Source organism: Arvicanthis niloticus, chromosome 7 (assembly GCF_011762505.2).
Source record: "Arvicanthis niloticus isolate mArvNil1 chromosome 7, mArvNil1.pat.X, whole genome shotgun sequence".
Classification (NCBI taxonomy): domain Eukaryota; kingdom Metazoa; phylum Chordata; class Mammalia; order Rodentia; family Muridae; genus Arvicanthis; species Arvicanthis niloticus.
The window spans coordinates 40,730,796-40,744,534 of record NC_047664.1 but is presented as its reverse complement, the minus strand read 5'-3'; the positions used below and the strand labels follow the sequence as shown (position 1 = coordinate 40,744,534).

The 13,739-nt window shown below is 51.0% G+C and overlaps 1 protein-coding gene across 2 annotated transcripts in view; it reads right to left on the bottom strand.

Annotated features, from left to right (window-relative positions):
- Positions 1–8,397: 8,397 nt before the first annotated feature.
- Afap1 (actin filament associated protein 1) overlaps positions 8,398–13,739 on the bottom strand; it is a 109,771-nt gene continuing 104,429 nt past the window's right edge. Inside the window, exons 16-18 of one of the 2 annotated variants that reach the window (XM_034508766.2) lie at positions 12,269–12,459; positions 10,717–10,881; positions 8,398–8,603 (exon numbers count right to left, since the gene is read on the bottom strand). In XM_034508766.2, coding sequence (XP_034364657.1) covers positions 8,577–8,603; positions 10,717–10,881; positions 12,269–12,459 — 383 coding nt within the window. In that variant the 3' untranslated portion in view covers positions 8,398–8,576. The remainder of the gene's footprint in view (positions 8,604–10,716; positions 10,882–12,268; positions 12,460–13,739) is intronic. The other variant, XM_034508765.2, reaches the window with a different exon arrangement.

Sequence of the window (13,739 nt, the reverse complement as noted above, 5' to 3'; positions counted from 1 at the left end):
CCAGCTCCCACAGGGCCACCCTTGCCCAGGCCCTCATACCTCTAGCCTAGGTGTGGCTCAGGTGCCACAGGGCCTCCTGCCCAGCTCTAACTGTGCTCCCGGGTCTTAGATGGGGCCTGAGGGACAAGATTCACAGGGAAGGGAGATTCTGTGTGGGGGTATCTGTGGGCACTCAGTGGGGCAGCACATGGAGACCTGTGCTGCCAAGCTTCTCCTGTGAGAGCTGTGAGGTAATCATCTCCACAGAGAGGCATCCATGATTGTTCTGCCTCATGTCAGGATCACTAACCATGGAGGTTCCTCAGGGTTCAGAAATAGCAAGCAAGTGTGGTTGTGTTCAGTGGAACTTGGTGGTGATATTCCCTTGTCACAGTATGGATGACTGTTTATCACAGGCATCTCAGGCCTAGCATGCCCAGACTCAGCATGCCTATGGCACTTGGCCCAGTCCAGGACTTGCTGGCTTGCCACTGGGCTAATGGCAGCATTGGCAGCCTGCAGCTGGTGTCACTGTGGCCCACACGTTCAGCTCTGCTAACGACTTACCCAGATTTTGGCAGTATTGAGCTTGCCAGCAGGCAGTGACAGGAGCAATGACAAACCAGCCATAATGACGGCTTTAGTCTTGGCCATGCATCGATTCCAGCACATGGTACATCTTACAGCTCTGCAGGTCGTTCTGGCAGTGGCCCTGAAGCAGATGTGCAAGCCACTCCACACTGGAGTAGGACCCTGAGTCACAGTGCCAGCCAGATCTGGAAATGCTCAGACCACCCATGACCACAGCAGGTGCATGTTTGGCCTGGTCACAGCAGGGACTAGTGTGAGAAACAAGTCCTCATTTCATAGTAAGAGCACCAGAGACTCCGAGGAGTGAAAGTGATGCTGTTAATTTCATGACCTTACAGAGTTGTGGGTCAGCCTACAGAAAAGGCCAGACTGGCTGCTGCACAGATTTAGAGCAAAAAAAAAGAAAAAAAAATGGCGGTCTTTATGTTCCTCATCACATTTTCCTGCCCCTATGAATTCATTAGCTGAGTTCTTCAGAGAGGTGCAATCTTCAATGATCTAACATAATCCCTAAACTCCTCATCCTCCTGAATCCCAAGATTCCCTTGTTTCTGCTCCATCCCACAGCTGCCTGTGACTTTCCAACCCTTGGATAAACTGAGAGAGCAGAGCCAGACACCCCGGCATGAGCTGTAAGCTAAGGAAGACAGTGCCTAGTGCCTCCTGTTACTGCAGTTCTTTCTTGTCCTCTAAACACACCTCATTCTTAAAGTGGGCCATAAGGGTTTGTTCCTTACATTGGTGGACCCAGGAGGGGTAAGAGATGAGAAGGGAGAGGGAGCCCTGGCCAAGAATGAGATCAGGTGAGGAACTTGGTCCCATGGGCCCTCAGGTCAAGATGAGAAGTTGGGAAGGGAGGCCATAAACAAGCCAAGGAGCCAGGGCCTTGTAGCTGCAGTGAGAGGGTGCTTTGAAGACAAAACCATTAGGGACTCACTTCTGGCTGAAGAAAGGTGCCACTTAGTGCCTAGTGGCACATCCTAATGGCAGGCCCTGTCTAGGGAGCTGAGTCAGAGATAGGCAGGGGTCAAGCTCAAGAGAACAGACAGTATGGAAGTGAGATCTAAAATGTTGGAGCCCCACCTATGCCTACTGGGCCCATGTACTGCTCCTGGGGAGAAGGGTAAGCTGGGACAGGATAGCATCCAGTTTAGGAGTCACACCACAGCAAGGCCACAGGGATCAAACGTGGTAGAGCCTAGAGTAGAGGGATGGAGCCAAGAAGCAGAGGGTGCCCACCCCAGGGTCAGGGCAACACAGCCAGATGTGCTGGGAGCACTGTGCTCTAATGAGAAGTGAGGTGGGGATACTGAGGAGGCAAGAGAAGATAGATTATCTGGGAAAGAGAGAAAATGGTCATGGGGATGGGGCAAGCAAGAATGTCGACAAAGGGGAGGGGAGCCTCTTGGACCACAGAGCCGAGTGGAGACCACCCTAACTATGATCTTCTGAAGGGATGCAGGGGTGTGTGTCCTCAGGCTACTGAAAGGCCACACCTCCTCCAGACTCCACATCTTCCTCCTGTAATGTCTAGAGGCTTTGATCAGATCACATGGCCAGCAGAGAAGGAAGCCCTTTGGTGTGTTTTGGTTTCTCCTGTACCGCCTGTCAGCTATAATGCAGAAATACTGCCTCCAAATATAGGAATAAGAAGGCAATATGGCCAGAGCACCCATAGACAAGGGCTACCAAGGGTCCCTGCATCTGGTACAAGGGACAACAGAGATGCTGCCATGATACAGTGTGTCTGGACCATGCAGGGTCAGCATCAAGCATGGGGTGGAGTGGTCCAACCTTAGTTCTAAGATGCAGGCGGTGGGCTGTCATAATGAACTCAGGGTTTCCAGGCTGTGTGGGTTCTTTGCCCTCCCTGTGTGTCAGGAGTTCTTGTCTCACCATGGCCATGCATCTCAAGAGCTGGACATAAGCTGCAATTATCTGTGTACTCTGTAAGCCCATTACAGAGACAGACTGTGGTCTCGGGGCTGGTGGGCAGGTTTATAGTGGGTCAGGCACTGGATACCTCTTCTGTAGGTCTTACAGGGTATGATATGAGCTTGGCCCAGACACATTTTAAGGCAAGCCTAAGGTGTGTAGCAAAGGGGATAGGAGCCTCTCTTGTATGTATAGATTTGGGGGTGTTTTTCCTGAGCTGTGTTCTGTCAGCCATTCAGGAGGCTCCATGGTCCCTTAATCTCCCTTTTCAATCTTTCCTGATACAGCACTAGGGTTGGGCATATTGGTCTTATTAGAATCCCACATTGCTCCTTGGAGACCCAACCAGCCCTATGTCTTGTACGTAGCAGTCAGCATCACATCCAGCAGAATGCTGAGACAAACATCCCCTAGAGGCTGGAGGGCACAGGCTCTGGACTGGCCAGTTTGCACATAAACATTCACTTAGCATTTCTAGAGACAGATAGACCTGAAGCCAGCCATACTGCAGGCCAGCTGGAGGGGAGGCTGGCACCCAAGGAAGGAAGCAGCCAGCTCTACCTTGTCTGGTGCTTCTTAATGCTTATAAAGGGTCCTTGTTGGGACATTTTGAACATTCCTGTACTGTCAGGTCTCCCACCTTCAGCTCAGGAGGAATGCATACCTGTCTCCTCCCATGGAGTCTACCTTCCCATGAGGAGAGAGGTGTTTTTTAACAACCCCATAAAACCCATGTTTCTGTCACAAACTTCCCAAGTCACAGACATCTAATAATGTTTCCTGTGGAGGTTCCTACTGTGCATCTAATAGGCTCTGTGACACCGGGTTACCGACTATCACTGACAGCATGAGCACCCTGGGGGGTCTCTGTGGCCAAGCACTCGGTCATCCTCTGCTTTAAATGACACTGAGGAGATCCTTCATTCCCTGGCAGCTCACCAGGACTCTAAAACCAAAGGCATCACTTAAAAACTGGCTCAGTGACACTTGACCAGTGTTTAGGACTCAATGGACGAACCTAGACAAGCAAGGATGGGTTCTTCCTTCTCATATATGGCATGTAGAACTCCAGGGGGCTCCCACAAACTGGATTTCCCTGATGAATAGCTCTGTGACCTCACAGTCACCCTGAAGTCTGGGTCCCATCTCCAGATTGAATGCAGTGAGATCCTCCATCACCTGTGGTCAATGGCCGGGCTTTGCCCACTGCCCAGCACCAAAGCCATAAGTGGCTTGAGTGAGTCTCTGGGTTCACCCATGCCCCTGAACACCACCAACACATCCCTCACCACACTCCCCAGGTACTTAGACCCAATGGCTCTCGATCCAGATGCCAAGCCAAGTAGTAGGTCCTAGACTCAGCTCCTACCTGGGATCATCACGCTGTCTCCCTCTGGACATCTCCTTCACGGTGTCAGCCCTCAACGTGAACAGGACCCCCCCTGGGCAGGTTTCCATATCTGCTCTGATGCCTGTCCCACCAGCCAGCCATCAGCCAGCATGCACCTGTGGAAGCTCCTAAAAGCCTTAAAGGTTCCTCTCTACTTGACAGGATGTCCCACAACTTCCCCAGGTCCTTCCCAGCCTACCCCAGCCCTCTTCTTACTGTCTCTCTGTCTCATATCAGGCTGTAAGCAGCCATGGCCTTTATTTAAATACTGCTGCCTAGATGAAATAACCCCCCACGTCTCAGAACTCTACTAGGCTTCAAAGCTGCTGCCCCATCTACAGTTCCTCAAATCCCCCATACAGCGCCGCCCACCAGAGTGCATCTGTGTCTGCTGGCACCCTGAGAGTGGGCCTCCAGGGGATTCATTCTGCTTCCAACACTTGGCACCGAGTGGGGAGGCGAGGAGGCAGTGATGGTGTCTACTGAGTCAAATACTCAGGTCCACAGACCAAAAGCACTCAGAAAAATCCCCAAGAGTCCTCTAAGGCAGGGGGATTTCTTGTGTACATTACCCTCCCTGCACACTGGTGAGATCCAGCCCCTCCCACCTGTTGAGTGACAGGAAGTGATGACTCAGACAACTATGGACATCTTCTTCTGCACCATGAGCCACTGTCAGGAGGACATGAGGCTGGGCCACACAGCACAGCTTTATTAATACACATACAAGTTCCGCCAATGGGCGCCAGTCGATGGGTACACGGTTACAACAGTAGAAAAAGTCAGTTTGTAGAGCAGAAAAGTCAGGTGAAGTGACTATGGGATGGGGACGTGGACTGAAAACTAGGATTTCTCATTGCAAGTCTCTTTACATAAAAAAATCTTTGCCTTCTGAATTAAATACATTGAGCTACACAATCAAAATAGATTTACAGTCATTTCAAATGGGCTACCAACATAGTTAATTAAAAAAAAAAAAAACCTCTTTCCTTTGCCTGTGTCTTTCCAAGATTATCTTAAATATGATTTTAGCTTTTTTAAAAAATACATTAAGGAAATAATTACATTCATAACGTGAAAACACTTTACAAACTTAGAGCCACGAGCAATTGATTTTGGAATATCTAGAATGTGGAAAAAAAAAACTGGTGTTAAAATGTAGAGTAAACCCTTGTTAAAAAAAATCAATTAAAACATTATCATATTAAAAACACCTTTGGTCCCTAAGAATTATAAACTAAAGACACCGCTTTGAAAGGATAATCCAGTCCAGCATGTGGGAAGCCCAGGTTTCCAAAGACCACAGTGGTGTGTCCACATCTACTGGCAAAGAATGTTCCTCAAAATGGAGGGGTGGGCTTCCCCTGCCAGGGACATGGGCAAGCTGCTTCTGCCTCTCCCTGGGGCTGGGCTGTGTGTGGATGGCACAGTGGGGTTATTTTCAGTTTATTTCACAGTAGAAACCCAGCTCTCTGGTATGATTAGTAGTAAGTCAGTGGGAACAAGACCCAGACATTCAGTTGCTTCTATAAAAACTATGTCATGGATTTGAAATGTTTCTGATTCAAAATTACTTTAGGAAAAAAAAAAAAGACAGAGAGAAAGATCACTCATTTTGATGTGGCCACACCCATAGATCAGACCTTGAAGGTGTCCTGTGTGCTGGTGAGGGTGGGTGTAAATGACTCGACTTGGCTCAAGTATCTCCAGAGCACGGGGCAGAGGGCAATGACAGAGGAGGACAGAGGAGGCTGGTCCCTTGCCTTTGGGAGGAGAGGCCAGGGACACCCCTGCTGCTGCCTGCATGTGGATCCTACCTGGAGGACTGCGGACGCCTTCCTCGATGGCCTCAGGGCCTGAGACATTGCTTTCCAAAGCAGATTTTCTAAAAGTCCCATCAGTGTGGGCATGCTGACACAGAGACAGCCAAAGGGAAACTGGGGCAGTGGAGAGATGAGGTGGACAGGCGGGTGAGGCAGGTCCAAGGCATGCACAAGGAAGAGGCAGCACACTGAAACACGAGGCAGGGGAGCAACAAGCACTCGGGAAGATTCTGGTGTGAAGTGAGTGAGTCCTGACAGGTTATTCTGGCACCTGCGATAACCTGTTTGTCCCATGATCACCCTTGTAAGAACACTGGCACATAAGATTGTATGACACTGAGGGTCCCACCCCCATGCCCAAGCCAGCCATAGCAAGTTCCCAGGCCAGCATGATAATTTGTATGCAAGTGATTCGTTAAGTAAACAGACATAAAAGTCGGGGGTTTGTGAAAGCTGATGACATCTTGCCCAATTGTAACAAAAGTGGACCTGAGAAACACTGTGGCCTCAGACGAAGAGAGGCCCCAAAGGGTGGAGCATCTCCTAAGGTCCAGAGGACCTGATTGCTCACGGAAAGGGTTCAGCCCTCTGCCTACCTGGCTCCACACAAAGCAAACCTGTGCCAATTGATGGCTGGGATCACGCTGGTGGCTTTGGGAGGGTCACAGAATGAGAACACTGAGAATCCTGTCAGGATCATGGGTGTCTGATATGTACAAATATAAATTAAAACTCTATTCATTGAACATATACAAATAAATAACTTATTTTGAAACAAATGCTTTAAACTAGCTTTCTGACCAAATCTAAGGACATTAATGGGAGTACAGGACAGTAGAGCCCTGTGCTGGGAGCCTTACCTTCCCCGGGACCTACTTTATACGGCTCTGAGGAACTTGCAGGATCCACCACAGTTGAATGGACTGCAAGCCTGGGTTTCTCTGCACGAATTATAAACACCGGAGCCTGGAGCCTGCTGTGTCTTCATCAGGACAACTCATCTGAGGCTATTTGCTGGACATGATACTTCACTATCCCTCTATGCTGGCAAGGACTGGCTGTTAAATTGAGCATTTTCTCCTTGTTTTGGTAACAATGAAAGCCTGGAACAGCTTTCCTGGCAAAGCAGGGCTACTATCAGTGGCCATAAGCACTGCTCTGAGACCCGAGGCAGCAGACGTCTATGTCACATTAAATCCTCTTCCCTGTCAGAGCATGGAATGGTCTCCGCTCCCTGTGATGACCCAAGAGGCTCCCCCAGTTGCAGCTCCATGAACAGGCTGGTGTGTGCGGAGGCTGCATCCCTCCTCCAGGTCCTTCTACACAGTGTCCTGGCAGAAACTAGCCCACAGATGCTGGTGTGAGGAACCCTAACTGCCCTTTGGAGGAAGGCACTAGAGCGAAGCACCATTAGACAGCTGGCAAGTGTCTTACACTGGGCTTACACCGTCATGTCCCCCGTACCCTGATGACCACTGTGCTGCTCTTTGGTGACTCCAAGGCAGCGGCTGCAGGGCTCAAGCACAGAGCACCAATCCTGGCCATGAAGGCTACCCAGAGAAGACCCTAAAGGCACCTCTACCGAGAGCCAGGGAGACTTTCCCCCTGTGTGTGCAAAGGACATTCTGGGCTGTGACGGGAAGGAATCACCGGGTTCTCACCGGTGTTTAACTGGCCCCTGCACAAGTCTGCAGAGATGCCAAACTTCCAGGTCACTGCCCGCATCTCCCCATGGTGGAAAGGTTTGAACTGTATCCTGGAAGCCCAAAAGGCCAATTTGACTTTCAAACCCCTAGGATAGAGGCTAGCCCCCATGAGCTGTCATCCTGTGCAGCTGAACTATACTACAAAGTGCACAGAGGCAAGCAGGAGACTGGGAGGGACCACACAATCCAAACCGAGGCCCAGGCGTGCACCTGTGATACACAGCTTCCACTGTAAACTGGAGGAAGATGCTCTGGAAGGATCGTCTCTCTTCAAAGACGGTCCAGGTTTAACTACAGGTTCTAGAACCTGCTCTGTTAAATCCACAGGCAGATAGATGGTGCTCAGTGCGCTTCCTGGGCTGAGGAGTTCCTGCCTGGAAGCCTGGGAAGCTGCAGTCTCATGCCAGGAGAAAAGGGGGACACATGCTAGCCAAGGACTGAAAGCTGTGCTGCCTCTCATAAACTGGGAAGGAACCGGGTCTCGGAAAAGTCCCTAATGTCCAAGCATAGCACATGATGAAAAGCGGGGAAGGGAGGGGGCATTTACTTTAAAAGCAAACATGAAAAACACTGGTAAAAAAAAAATGACAACTTCTCTATCCTGGTGACAAAAGGTTTGTCCAAAACCAAAACTGAATCTTAGAGTCGCTTCACAGCGCTATTCCTCATGGCTTCACCTCCAGTGACAAGGGTCAGGCGGGGAGAGGGAGGGACTGTGCAGAGACTTAGGAGCTCATACTGCTGCTGCAGAGGAGGACCCTCTGGCAAACAGGGTGAGGCACGTGGCTCTCACCGCACATGGAGAAGGCTCGGACACCCCGTCTCACAGGGGCACACGGTGCATGGGCTGCAGGCTCTGGGGCTGAGCCGAGGTCCTCAGAAGTGCCCCATCTGCTAGAGGGTGCTTCAAAACAGCTTGTCAGCCCCTTTTGTTTCTGCTTCTTAAACATGTAAATTTGGACGCCAAAGTTTTAAAGTAAACTTTCCTAAAGGGCACCATCATACAGTAGAAAGCGTGCACGCAAGCCAGCCAAGGGTCAGCATCAGACTCGTTCAAACTTCTGCAGTCATGCTCAGGCCACGTTGGGAGGCGCACGTGTCACACACGAGGCTGGTGGCAGTACACAGTCTCTGGGCGAGGCTGGGCTCTTTCTATGTCCCATTCTTCAGCTCCCACTCCTGGAGAAGAGAGATGTGTGAATGCAGGCAGCTTGATCCTGGCTGCCACAAGCCACTATGGCCCAAGAGCCTTTGAGATCTACAGAGTTTGGGGGCTCAGCCACAGACTACAGGATGCAGGCTCCCCCTGAACAATAGAATTATCCAGCCATCCACTTCCAAGGAGCCAGCCAGAGATAAACCCAACCCAAATACCCAACAGGAACAAATAGGTAAATGTAGCCCCTCCAGACACGGGACACTCATCAGGCAGAACCGGGAAGGGAGAGCTGACCAATGGGACATCATGTAAGTAAGGACTACATATCATCTGAGTCTATTTACATGGAAGCCCAAGGCAGTCAAGTTCACAGAGATAAACAGTATTGCAGTATACACATTGGGCAAGGGAAGAAGATAGTATTGGTGTTTTGGTGTTTCATCTAGAAAGATGAAGTTCTGGAGGCAGGACACACATGGAGATGACCTATTAATAGGTCAGGTTAGTTCTCCTTCTTTTACCACAAGAAAGTGGGTGACAGGTGACTGGATGGGTGAAGTGGACACAGCTGCTGGGGGAGGGGGGGGCAGGGCGGCAGGGGGACAGGGTAGCAGGCCCTGCACACTGCCCTCAGACATGGGGCTCTCAGCACATATTCTCAGCCATCATGGAGGTGTCTGGGGAGGTTGAGATGGGGACCTGGCTAGGCATTCTCCTCTGCAGAGCCAAACCACCACTCTAGGGCTGTGGCATTCTCCTCCTGCCTGCCCCAGTGTTCCTGATTCTGCCAACTGCTCCATTAGGGTTCTTATTTCTGCCAGTGCTGTGCCATTAGCCACTAATTACATGTGAACGTTTGATTCTGGAAAAGTCAGGAGAATGTTTAGCCTAGTCAATATGCCCACACACACCCCGAAGCTCATGGGGCCCCTCTGACACTAGGGTCATTCTTCTCAAGTCCACTCTTCAGGCTGTGTCAGAGATCAGCTGCAGTGACAAGAACCTCCACACCTCCTGTTTGTGTACTGGCTACAACTGGGACCAGAAGCCCACCTACGCTGTACGGGGACTGTATGAAGGTGTCCGTGTCTCATACTGACAGGCATAGGCTTCGTGTTCACCATCAGAAGGGGACAAACCTGAACAGCCTGAGTGGAGGGAGCCTTTCTTTCATAGCATGGCTCAGCTTCTCAACCCTCTTCTCTGATGGGAGACACGACACTGGGAGGAATCACACAGCTCCATTCTAACATGGCTTAGGCAAAATGGTCCTCTACAAAGGAGAGTTTGACTATAGACTAAGAAGCCTAAGGGATGTGCAGGAAAGCTACTGGAATGCCAGCTCAGTAATTCACTCCACCGTGAAGCCTTCCAGAAAGCACACTTGCTGGGGAAGCACACACGGAGAGGCTGGGCAAGCACAGCTCCTAGCAGCATCTCAGGACCCCCTAGAGCGTAGCACAGTCCTTTCCCTACACGAAATTGGTCCTGAGGGAGGGGCTTGGACTGCTGAATGCTCAACACATCAATGCCAGCACTACAAGAGACAGGGCAGGGAGCACACTCAGCCTCCTCCATCTTCAGGACAGAGGGACACCATCTGGACTCAAGCCCCCTCCCCAGGCCAGCCCAGCTCCACCTGCTGCTGCTTCTATTACATTCCATTACAGCTGCTTCTGTTACCATGAGCGAGAAGCGTTGGCTCTGATCATCTGGAAACTATGCTTGAGAATCCCTAGGATTTAATCATGGCAAAGGTTGGTGGCTCCTCTTCCTGACTGCAGGGAAAGGAGGGGCCCTGGGTTGATGGCCAGGGTGCTGGGAACAGCCGGGAGAAAACATACTTTTCTGGCTCTTTCTTTCTTCGTTGGAGAATCATAGCAGGTAAGTGCTAGAGAGGATAGTGGGGTCACTGCCCAAAGATGGCCAGGCCAGGGGTGGGGGTCTTGGTCACTTGAGGTGACCTGGAGCTTTGGGGGCTCAGGTTTGGTGGCTCTCTTTGAACCCCAGTCCCTGAGGGTGTTGGGGGGCATGTGGGGAAGTACTTGCTCAGCACCTCTGGCAGGAGACTGAGTGCCAAGTGTAGTGGGGTTCACTTTGAGCTCAGGTACCTGGCCCTGCCAGCCGGCTCACCTTGGCCTTCTGCAACACGTGCCCACGGCAAGGGGAGCTGCCTGAGGACGGCTGGCTCTTCTTCAGGACGGCGGCACTGTTCACAGGCAGAGGCCCCTCAGCGTCACTGGTATCACAGCTGGAGATGGGAGAATTTTCTAGGGTCCGATGCCGAAACACAGGAGACTGTTAATGAGAGGAGAGCCCTGGGTGAGGGGTGCTTCTCAGCCACTGGCATCTCTCGGGTAGAAATAGTTTAGTAAAAAAGAAACAGATATGGAAACGGGCCAAACTAGGAAGGACCGCCACAAGCAGCGCCTGATCCTCGGAGCACATTCAGAGGGATGGATGACCAAGAGGCCAGATTCGGGCCCACACTCCTACCCTCACCTCCTTTCTCACCTGCCCATCAATGTTGTGCTTCTTAAGTTTGCAAATGTTTCCTGGAGCTGCCTGCCACTAAGAGGGTCAGACCCCCAGTGAGCAGAAGCTGCAAGCAGCAGGCAGCATTAGCCTGGTGTTCTGGGATGGTAAGTAGCCCCTAGTGACACTGGGTCTCTGACCACTCCCACTTTGCAGATGCTGGAGAGAAATTTTTGGAAAGCTCAAAATGAAACAACTTATCTCCTCAGCTGCCTTGGGTCTGATTTGGCTTGTTGGCTCTTCTATATAGGATCAAGAACAGTCCTTTGAGAAAAAGCATAGCACTGTGGAGACCCTGTCATCATATGACACAGAACATTGGAAACACACTGGGGATGTGCAAGGGTGTTGTTTCAGAGCAACATCAGCCCAGAACCCCTGTGAGGGCTCCCGACGGGAGTGCTCCCAGCTCAATGTTTTGGCAGCACAGACCTTTCCTTAGACATTTTCAGAGGCTGCATCGACTCTGGATGAGTGTGGTCACTAGTGCAAACACAGAATAAAGAACCCTGGTCTCTGGAGATGGCAAGGCAATAAGTGTCTGCAGCAGAAGAACCTGCTTAACAAGCCACTCCTCTGAGGACGTGGTCTGTCTACGATTATACATAATGCTGTCACCAATGCAGGAGGCAATCCCAGGGCATAGAGAGGACCCTCAGGAGACGAAGGAGGCATGGACACCCGTTCCTGAGCTTCTGAAGGCCATGCTTACTCGTGACCAGGAGATAGATGGGGACAACAGAAAGTCTCAGTGGCTATGTCAGGTGACAATGAGGAGCCATGACTAAGAGTAAGAGCTCAGCCTTGACAGGTGCCCCCCTCATGCCCTATTTGGAGCACAGATTATTATGTTACAGTCTCTGCAGCTTCCAGACACCAGGCAGCGCTGTCAGGGTGACAGCAAGTTCCTGCCTAGCAAGCTGCTGTCAAGTCAGACCAGACGAAAAGGCAGGAGAGCTGGCCTTTGTCACCTGACCATGCAGAGACTACTCAATACTGACCTTTAAACACTTCAGTGTACATAGGAGACATCAGTGCCTCTATACACTGCACACAGTGGGAACATTAGGCGGATACCACCCACGTTGGTGAACGTGCTGCCGGAGAGACCGTGGAGCACTTCTGTATGCTGTGCCTTCAGGACACTCACCTGTGGACTGGATGTCCCTGACCTGGGCTCGATAGCCAGTCCTAGGGTGACGCCACCTGCCAAGGCTTTCTTGAGGCTCTCCTTGACCTCAGTCAGCTCCAGCTCCAGGCTGACCCGCTCTGCCTCCCTCTGCTTGCACTCTTCCTCCAGCCTCTTCAACTTGTCCTCCAGGGCCGCCTGGGTCTTCCTGCCTGAAATCCCAGGGATATATGGTTACCTCATAGAGGGGTTAGCTGAGTTCTCCTAGGTCTTCCCCACAGTGGTCCAGCCCAACCGTTCCCTGCAGAGCCCAGATCCTTTCCTAATGATCTATTGCTGTGTGAGATTAGGATCAGGAGTCTAACATAATCTTACACAGGCCAAGGGGCCTCATGACTTAAGAGTAAGGACACAGTGTCCAGAGGGGACACTGTCTAGGAAGCTGAAGAACGAGAGGTCTCAAATGTGGACTATTGTCGTGATAGTTTGAATATGCCTGCCCACAGAATGGCACTATTGTGGCTTTGTTGGAGTGGGTGTGGCCTTATGGAAGGAAATGTGTAACTGTGGTGGTGGGCTTTTAAGATCCTTGCCCTAGCTGCCTGGGAGCCAGTCTTCTCCTGTTTGCCTTTGGAACAAGATGTTGAATTCTCAGCTCCTCCTGCACCATGCCTGCCTAGGCACTGCCATGCTTCTGCCTTGATGATAACGGACTGAACCTCTGAACTTGTAAGCCACCCTTAAATTAAATGCTGTCTTTTAAAGAGTGCCTTGATCATGGTGTCTGTTCACAGCAGTAAAACCCTAACTAAGACAACTGTATATGCTTCCATGGTCACAAAACATTGCCTAGATCTCTTTAAGCCTTGGCATATAGTTCTCCAAGGTTTGGCAGTAAATTCATCTCTTTGAAATTTGTTGTGATGACCAATATGAGCAGGAAATGCAGAGATGGACAGAAAAGAAAACTGAGTCAGGGAAGTGGGTAAACCACAGGACACAGGGAACCTGGCCTCTCAGGGCAGAGCTGGGGCCTTTCTGCATCTCTGTCCTGTGACTTGGCACAGGCAGGTAGAACAGCTGCTCTGTATGTACCATGCTCCCTCCCTGTCATAGATCCAGGTCTCCATCTGGCTCAGGCAGCCTGATATTGACACCTTGACCAACCCACTCCCACAGATTATCCTAATGGGCCCACCTTTACCTTCTTGTTCTCTGCTGCCCAAGTTACTTCCCTGAACAGCCATAATTCAGACAGAGTTCAGTTCTGGTTAACTATGATGGGCACATGCACCAGCATCAGCCTACACTGAAGCCTTCTGGAAGCCAGTGACCACTCTGGGCTCCTCCGTCCACTGCATAGACACCCTTCTCCTCAGCTAGTAGAAGCTACATACCCGAGTGGGGACACTGGCCAGGACCAGAGGGCGGTGTTAGTTTCCATTCTGGATGAGGAGGTCGGGCAGGAGCAAGGCCTAGCCTGCACCTGGGT